Raw genomic sequence first — 9,513 nt, 5'->3', positions numbered from 1 at the left:
GGGGGGCTATTAATAGCCGCTTCTCCTGCAGCACATGGTGTGGCTGGAGGGGGTGCGACTTTGCTCTGCCCTTGCAGACGTCCCCGGCCCAGGGCAAGAGCCCCAGCCACAGAGAGGGGGCTCTCCTGACCAATGCCTGCCCTGCAGACCCTCCTCTTATCGCGAGACCCAGGGGGGCTATAAATAGTCGGGGGAGCCCAGGACCCTCTCCATTTGGAGCAAGGGCTGGGGAGGTAGAGGGCTGCCTTGGGCTGGGGGTGCCTTGCTGCGGGTGGTTTTGTTTCGAAGGAGGGAAGAAGCCCCCTCCTCCCTGTGACCCGAGGGTCCTGGGCTTGGCCCCCCCTCTTTGCCCCCTCCACCATGGCTGACCAGGCGCTCAGTTTCCTCAAAGACTTTTTGGCGGGAGGGATCGCCGCAGCCATCTCCAAAACAGCGGTGGCCCCCATCGAGAGGGTCAAGCTGCTGCTCCAGGTAAGGGAAAGGGGTGCCCAGCGTCCGGGGAGGACGGGGAAAGAGGGACCCAGGGGCTCACCACCAGCGCGCCCCACTCTGTGCCACCTTTCACTGGCACCGGCTTTCGGCCAAGCTCGAGGAGTAAGAGTTGCATGGCATCCGCACTGGACGATTAACCCGGTTTGAGCCCGCTTTAAGCGCTCATGGCCCCATGGCTGTATGGAATTCTGTTCTGGGGGGCGGTTTTGTTTGTCGAGGGACCAGAACAGAGCCTTTCTGACTCATGGCGACTCTCTCTTGGCAAGTTTCTTTTTCCAGAGTGGGTTTGCGAGTTTCTTGTTCTGAGGCTGAGAGAGTGCGACTTGCCCAAGGTTGCTTAGGGCGACCCTAAAAAGGCAACCCTATTATGGGGCTTGGCAAGTTTCTTCTTCAGAGAGGGTTTACCACCCCCAGAATTCCATAGCCTGGAGCCATGGCCCTTAAAGCGGGCTCAAAGTGGGTTCATCCTCCACTGTGGATCCAACCTAGGTCTTACAAAGACACGAGTTCCTTCTGGGAATGGCAATGAGGGGAATCCCTTCTCCCCAATTCAAGTTGGGGCAGCATGTTTAAAGGCAAGAATCCTGCAGACTTCTGCCTTGAGACCAGAGGAGTGGGAATTCTTGGAGTCAGATGGGCACAAGCCTGGAGTGACTAAATATGGACACTCCACTTGGGCAGTTCTGGTTACACAAGAGCCCTCCCTCCCTCAGCTCTGTTTATAGCACAGGGCAGCCAGTGTAAGGGACAAATAGCAATCGCAAGGACATTTATGTACTGCTTAAATAAATATTATAATTATTATTATCATTAGTGCATTTAACTAGCATGCCCTAAAGCAGTTTATAAAGTGTAAGTGTGCCCTCAGATCGTAGGTCTTTCGCTCTGGTGGAGGTGGTGGCAGTGGGGTACCATTGCGTATGCTGCCAATCCCAAAAGTACCCATCATTAGTCAAAGGGTACAAACTTTAAAATGTCAACGTAATGTCAGTGAAACTGGTATTTGCACATGTATGTTGTTGTTTTTTAAGTATGCTTGTGTGTGTGGTTATGGCATAGTGGTTTGAGTGTTGGATTGTGACTCTCACATGGCCACAAAACCCACTGGGTGACCTTGGGCAAGTCACACTCTCTCAGCCTCAGGAGAAGGGAAGGGCAAACCTCCTCTGAACAAATCCTGGGTCACTTTAGGGTTGCCGTGAGTCAGAAATGACTTTATGGCGCGCAACAAACTTAATATTTAAATCCTGCCTTTTTTTAACGAATTCAAGGCAGAATGAACAGCTCCTGTATTTCCCCTTTCTCCTCACAGTATCCTCGCAAGGTGGATTTCAAAGACATAGCCATGTTAGTCTGGGAATATCAATGTGCCAATGGAATCTTATGGGACCTTGAGATTAACTGTGCGAAAGAAGTTGTAGCATGAGCTTTCGTAGGTTTTCATAACACAAAAGAAATTGTAGCACAAGTTTACATAGATTTTCATTGACTTTCAGATCCAGTTGCATCTGAGTAAGTAGACCAAGTCTACGAACAACTTCTTTTGCACAGTTAATCTCAAAGCTGCTAAAGATCCCTTTTCATACCAGTGTCCCTGTGAGGAAGGTCAAGATGAAAGACACAGACTGGCCTAAGGTCACCCAGTGAGCTTTTCTTAGCAATGAAGCCTAGGATTTGGATTTCAAACCAGAATGTTCCAGTAATATTGGACTAGACCAATATATAAATACGCTTTGCTACCAGTGGTGTGAGAGTGGACAGAGGTCAACTGAAGGACCTTTCTTGAGAGGGTGATATAGATGGAAGAAAGATGATGTGACCAGATAATTTCCCATCTTGCTGAAAATAGCATCATCCTTTTTTTATGTTATAGACATAAACACACCAGAATAACCAAAATAATTAAAGGTTTATGTGCTATAATGGAAATCAAACTACAACATAATACAATATGGTGGGGTGAACTCTATGATTCTAAGAATAATTATTTGATGAGGGGAAGAGAAACCACACAGTTCTGATGCCCAAGGTAAGTAGTTGGGCATTCTGTGCAACGGTTGTGTGTTTGTCCTGTATGAAGTAGATGGCCTGCTTTGGCAGCAAATGAGAGATAAGACTGCAGTTGCAGAAATGGGAATGGCTGTTTCTTTCCTTAGAGATGTTGTAAGAGAGCCAGTGTGGTGTAGTGGTTTGAGTGTTGGAGTACCACTTTGGAGACCAGGGTTCAAATCCCGCTCAGCCATGAAACCTGGTGGGTGACTTTGGGCAAATCACTTACTCTCAGCCTCAGGGGAAAGCAATGACAAATCTCCTCTGAACAAATCTTGCCAAGAAAACCCCATGATAAGTTCACCTTAGAGTTGCCATAATGACTTGGGTGACAGTGATCCTCCTTTCCACTTCTTCCCCTTCCTGCTTTGCTCTCCCTTCTTTCAACAGGTCCAGCATGCCAGCCAGCAGATCACAGCCGCAAACCAATACAAGGGTATCATAGACTGTGTGGTAAGGATCCCCAAGGAGCAAGGCATCATATCCTTCTGGAGAGGCAACCTGGCCAATGTCATCCGCTACTTCCCCACCCAGGCCCTCAACTTTGCTTTCAAGGACAAGTACAAGCAGATCTTCCTTGGGGGCGTGGATAGGCACAAGCAGTTCTGGCGTTACTTTGCTGGCAACCTGGCCTCTGGGGGTGCTGCAGGAGCAACATCTCTCTGCTTTGTTTACCCTCTGGATTTTGCCAGGACCAGGCTAGCGGCTGATGTGGGGAAAGGCCTGAACGAAAGGCAGTTCACTGGGTTAGGCAACTGTATTGCCAAGATCTACAAATCTGATGGCCTGAAAGGTCTCTACTTGGGATTCAACGTGTCAGTCCAGGGCATCATTATCTACAGAGCAGCATATTTTGGCGTCTATGATACAGCTAAGGGTAAGCAAAATATGCCTGGTGATGTTTGTGGAGCTCTCAGAAGTGACAAAACACAGCCTATGCTCTTCATCATCAGGGTTCAACCAGAGTTTTTCTCCCATTTTTAAATGTCCACTATTCTTCTTATCAATTATTTTTGAAGATTTATGAGAAAAATGATTCATCTGGCATGTAGGCAAGGAGCTAATTTCAGTTGTCTTTGGTGCTCTCTTGACTTCAGAGGCAAAGAACCTTTAAAGGAGAACATTGATGACTAACCAGTCTTTTAAATTACCAGTCTAGGCAATTACTAATTCTGATCTTGCCTGCTGCTTGACTACTCTACCCCACCTTTGTATCCCCCTCATATAAACTTCCTAGTGGAGGCACTGTCACTTGTTCAGCACCCCTTGATGTTAGGTTGGGACTGGGCTTCCTTTGTGCCAATACCCATGGAAGTCCCTTCCAAGAGAGGTCAGCTGGCTCCATATCAGAAGGAAACCTCCAGTGGGCAGCAAAACCTACTCTGGCTGTTTTTAGCTATTTTTAACTTTTAAAAGGAATTAGAATTACCCAAGAGAACACCTTTCTAGGAATCTCTATGTCCTCCAGTGCAACTCATAGAATCGTAGAGTTGGAAGAGACTGCTAGGGCCATCCAGTCCAACCCCCTGCCATGCAGGAAATCTAAATCAAAACATCCCTGACAGATGGCCATCCAGCTTCTGTTTGAAGACCTCTAAGGAAGGTCTTCAAACTCCACCACACTCCGAGGGAGTTTGTAGAACATTTTTTTAAAAGAAGAATTTTAAATGTGAAGTCGAAGGCTTTCATGGCTGGCATCCATAGTTTTTTGTGGGTTTTTCGTGTTATGTGGCCATGTTCTAGAAGAGTTTATTCCTGACATACCCAACTCTCTTCCATGCCAGCATTCTCTGAAGATGCCAGCCACAGATGCTGGTGAACTGTCAGGAATAAACTCTTCTAGAACATGGCCACATAGTCCAAAAAACCCACAAAGAAGAATTTTAGTTTGCTATTAATCATTTATTTAATAATTTAAATGTTTTTGTCCATTGTACATCAGCAGTCATGGCAAGTAAATTGGTGTCAGACTGCATTATTTCTGCAGTACAGATGCAGCCTTGATTAACTCTTCATTTTCCATTGTGAGGAAATATGCAATATTAGTTTAGTGGAGTTGTAACTCTCTTGTCAGAGAGTCCTGAAAATCAATTTGTTCTGCGTTCTGGATATCAGTGTTAACACTGCAAAATACCTTAGACTGCAGTGCTACCCTTGCTGAATTAGGTCCTTGTCTGCTCTGTTGCTTGAATAAATAAGAGTATGCATGTGAATGAGGTAGATGTGGTAAGATGATGTTGATAATCTTTCCTTCTCCTCCTCCCTGCCTTTTCTTCCTCCCTACATCTTTGGCTACTCTTGATGACAGGTATGCTTCCTGATCCAAAGAATGTGCACATCATTGTAAGCTGGATGATAGCCCAGACTGTTACTGCAGTAGCAGGATTGGTCTCTTACCCCTTTGATACAGTCCGACGTAGGATGATGATGCAGTCTGGCAGGAAAGGAGGTAAGAAATTAACCCTTCCTTTATATAGAGGATAAACAGGTGCCCACCAAGACTCAAAGGAAGTAAGAAAACTTAAATTAAATGCCTTCCCTTCTTAAGAAGTAAAATTGGAACAGATTTATTTTGACATACAATGCAATTCTATATCTACTTATCAGCAGGACTGATAAATTAAATTGATTGCTTAAATTATTTTTTTAAAAATTATTTTTTTAATTAAATACAACTGCAAAATTTTCTTAAATCAGTTATTTTAAAAAGTGCCTACGTGCAAGATATTGTCATGAATATTACCTGTACAACTTCTAAATATGTTATATGAATATCTTAACAGCAGTTTATGGGTCCCATTTAGGGGGAAAAGCAGGTAATAAATCAATATATCAATCAAACAAAAAACAAATAATAAATACCCTGAATAGTCTGATTCTGCAGGTGTTGTACTCAAAGTGTATTTTGTCTCTATCTCTCTCTCACACACACATACAGAGTTTCTATTTGTCATTATCTTTCATCTCTCTGAAAGCAAACACATAGAGAGTAAATGACTAGAGAATGTGAGGACATCATGAAGATGGAAGGGTCTGGATATCAGTGCAAAGGACCCAGTTTTTTTATGAACTGAAAATGAAGAGCAGTTCAGAGTGATTGCTTATTATGTACTACCCTTCTAATGAAAACTACGTATGTGAAAATGCATTGAAGTTACATTGACCAGCATTTTACACCAACAACTGAGGGACTGTACAGACCGGTGTCCTGCAGCCGTCCTGTTTAGAGGCAGTTCAGGGCCACGCAACTGCATGCCACAGCCCTGATCTCACCTTTCTGCGGCACAAAAAGGAGCTGCAAAAAGCAGGACCTTCTGTGCTGTGGAAGGGGCGCCATAGCTACTGGCATCATGACTTTTCAGTGCTCCTTTGGTTCTGCACCATGTGGACACAGTGGCAGAGGAGTGCCTTGATGCCGGCCACTGTGTGGTGTGGCAAACAGTGGCGCACGGCATCATGCTGGCCTGGGAGTGGAATCAGAGTATGGATCATGTGGACGCCATGCTCCGACTCTGCCCCCAGGTCAGCCAAAGATGCCGGTCTTCACACCCTCTTAGTTAAGTATACAGTTTTGAACAAGTAAATCTAGGTAGCTATTCAATACTCATGATCACTACTTAAGCATGATTTGACACTATTGCCACGATCATAACTTCCCCCACTTTACATCAGAAGCATGAGGATAAGGAGATCCTTTCTGCCAGTGACTGGAGCATGAGTGAATGACATTTCCATCATGTTTGGCTCCATCTGCACTACAGAAATAATACAGATCAACGCCACTTTAACTGCTATGGCTCAGTGCTATGTAATCCTGGGAAGTGTAGTTTGTTGTGGCACTAGAGCTCTCTGACAAAGAAGATTAAATGCCTCACAAAACTACAGTTCCCAGAATGCCAGAGCATTGAGCCATGGCAACTGGTGTCAAACTGCATTATTTCTGCAGTGCGGATACAGCTTATGGGGGAAAGAGCTAGTAGAGGTTACTTAGATAAGTATACTCAACTAAGTAGCTGATGCGGAATATTGGTCAACATATGTACACTGGGGGGGAAATTAAATAGAATTTTTCTTGGTAGTAATTTAACTGTTTAAATCATTAAACTCTATGGTTTCCTCCTTGTCCCACTGAAGCAGCTAAGGACTATTGAGCAGCATTCCAGTTTTACTTCCAGAGCTTGAGAAAGTTACTTTTTGGGCCAGTGTCCTGTTGGTATACTATGCTAGTATAATGGTTTGTTACACTAGTGGTTGCACTTTGTACAGTGTAACAGTGGCAAGGGAAAGCAGAAAAAGCAATTGTCTTTCTCATTGGGAGAAGGAAACTGCAAGCTCTGAGCAGTCTGTTTCTGTAACACCTGAGTTCTGGATGGGACCTCAGAGCCAGAGAACTATGAGAAGCCTGACTTGCAGAACTGCCTGTCCTGTGTTGTAAGTCATTTGCACCCCAACCTTCCCAAAGCTCTCTGTTTCTGAGAACCCACCCAGAAGCCAAGCACTGCACACACAAAAAGTGGGGATGCTCAGCACTGACACAAACAACCTTCCAAACTCTGGCTGGCACTCTGTGTTGCAGTTACAGCTTTGTAACCTAGAGTTACAGACCTGTAACTGCTCCATATTTAGTAACACTGTGTAGTCATGTTCATGGCACTGTTGCCATGATCGTAAATGCCCCCCAAGCCTACCTTAAACAGCCAGCAGCTGCATCAAGCGAAGGATGTTTGTTCAGCTGCTGATTGGGGCACAAGGAGAATGACATCTCCATCCCTCCTGCCAGTGAGGGTGCAACAACCAGAAGCAGGACCACGTCACAATTTCTTTTTGCAGCCTTGTTCACTGGTGGCAGAAGGCTGGAAATGTTATCCTCCTTGTGCCCTAATCAGCATCTGAACAGGCCTTCATTCAGTACAGGTGCTGGTTATTAATGTGAGATTGGGGGAGTCATGCTATTTAGTTATGATTTGGTAACTAAGAAGCTGATGTTGGATATCAGTAGTTTTTTAAGGGTGGGTTATTGAACATTTTGCATTACTGTGCCCTGTTATTTTTGTCCAACTATGGCACATTTGATTACAATATGCTTTACCTGCACGTGTTGTCTTCCACAGCTGATATCATGTACAAGGGCACAATCGACTGTTGGAAGAAGATAGCAAAAGATGAAGGAGGCAAGGCTTTCTTCAAAGGCGCCTGGTCCAACGTGTTGAGAGGCATGGGTGGTGCTTTTGTATTAGTCTTGTATGATGAGATCAAGAAATATGTCTAAGAGAATCAAACTGCTTGATTCAAATGTTCTCTTTTTGTAATGTTATCTACATGTGGTTTTAACAGGCAACTAAATATTTCCTAGGGAAACAGAGATGGCAATATGGGTCAAATCCAGTTGAGAGATCAGGTTTGCTGTTTTGTAAGATAGGGCAATGGTTGTTCATTAGATCACAAATGAAACATTTTTGTATGGAATATTGGAGCGGCCTCTATGTACATATAAATATTTGACAAATATCAGTAATATATTCTTATGTTTTAAGTGCATTTCTTGGAAATGGCTTGGCACACAATATTTAAACAATAGAAACATGAATTCAATAAACACTCTTAAGTAAAATCTCACCATGTTTATTTCTTTTATAACAACTCCTGAGGGGGAGGCTGTGCCATATGGAACATGTAGATATATCATATTTAGGCTGTTCACAGATGCTGTAGTTATCATCTTTGTCAGGATGATACAATAGCCTGATAAGCAAGAATAACTGTCTCATATGTGTGCAAGCAGCAAAATGTGGAACAGTGTGTGTTCCCTATCCACGAATGTCCAAACACCACCAAGAAATGTTTAACTGAGTATACAGGACATTCCAGACATGCTAGAGGATTATTTCAACAAGATTGAAGTGGCTTGATTTGTCTGCATTAAGATTAAGCAAGTCTTCTATGGTCTGTGTTTCATCTCATTATGAAAAGAATGATGAGAGTTTCAATTCATTATGGCATCCCTCACCCCACTGTCCTCATTCAAATGAGAAAATATCATCCTTTTCAGTTCCTTATAGCCTTCTCCACCAGTTCTTGGATGCTTTTAGTGCAGGTAATGTAGCACATAACATTATATGTACTTCTGCTTAGGAGACACAATTCTGAAACAACTGTGGAGACATAGTTCTGAAACAATTTTTCATAAGGCTTGGTGGAAATAAAAGCAAAGTGTACTTCCAGATATTGTATACTTCATAAGAACATAGATTAAGTCCACTGAATTTTGTCTCTGAAGACTGTTTGTTATCAAAACAGTTTCTTTGATAACTTTTATAATCAAGGTGTTTGTTAATTCTGAACTAAACACTGATTGAAGGCAACCATATGAGCATCCTGCTAGATTAAGTGTCTCCAGAGGCATCATAATACTCAGCAATGTACAGCATACTTTAGAATAAAACAAGAAATGAACAAATTTTGATGAGCTAGTATGCTGATGCATGGCTTTCAGCTGTCCTGGATTCCAGCAATATTCCCTTGATTTGACATTAGAAAGCTCTTTGCTAATTAGGAACTTGGGGCATTATTAGAAGAAGGGGAAAAAACATTTCAAAGCAACAATCAAGCATTTTTAAAGACTACAAATCTCACCTGATACAGCCCTCTTTGATTTATTATCCAGCACAATGGTGTAAAAAATAAACATTTCTGAGACCTACTTATTTTTTTTAAATTGCAGTCACGTTTTATTTTTCTAATCATAGTCAGTGAGTCATAAACACATTTAATTTGGGTGAGCTGCTAGATTTCTAGCATGAAATGCAATTTCCATCAGTCATTGCAAGCACAGACAATAAAGAACATGTACTAGTTGCTAGTACAGGGATGAAGTAACATGCCTTCCAGATCTTGTGGCTGTGACTCTCATCCCTAGGGAACATTGCCAAGGAGTGAGATGATGAGGCTTGCAACCAACAAAATTTGGAGGGC

At 43.2% G+C, this 9,513-nt stretch overlaps 1 protein-coding gene across 1 annotated transcript; it reads left to right on the top strand.

Annotated features, from left to right (window-relative positions):
• The first annotated feature begins 208 nt into the window (after positions 1 to 208).
• Positions 209 to 8,157, top strand: SLC25A4 (solute carrier family 25 member 4). The gene is made up of 4 exons (XM_042470319.1): positions 209 to 471; positions 2,932 to 3,418; positions 4,850 to 4,990; positions 7,653 to 8,157. The coding sequence occupies exons 1-4, from the start codon at positions 361 to 363 to the stop codon at positions 7,808 to 7,810; spliced, it is 897 nt and encodes a 298-aa protein (XP_042326253.1). The 5' UTR covers positions 209 to 360; the 3' UTR covers positions 7,811 to 8,157.
• The last annotated feature ends 1,356 nt before the right edge of the window (positions 8,158 to 9,513 follow it).

This window comes from Sceloporus undulatus, chromosome 5 (genome assembly GCF_019175285.1).
Source record: "Sceloporus undulatus isolate JIND9_A2432 ecotype Alabama chromosome 5, SceUnd_v1.1, whole genome shotgun sequence".
Lineage (NCBI taxonomy): Eukaryota > Metazoa > Chordata > Lepidosauria > Squamata > Phrynosomatidae > Sceloporus > Sceloporus undulatus.
This window is presented reverse-complemented; position numbering and strand designations above follow the sequence as displayed.

Coding starts and splice junctions, on each gene's coding strand:
- SLC25A4 (XM_042470319.1), top strand. CDS start 361: ATGGCTGACCAGGCGCTCAGTTTCCTCAAAGACTTTTTGGCGGGAGGG. Junction 3,419..4,849: donor CGTCTATGATACAGCTAAGG/GTAAGCAAAATA, acceptor TCTTGATGACAG/GTATGCTTCCTGATCCAAAG. Junction 4,991..7,652: donor GCAGTCTGGCAGGAAAGGAG/GTAAGAAATTAA, acceptor TGTCTTCCACAG/CTGATATCATGTACAAGGGC.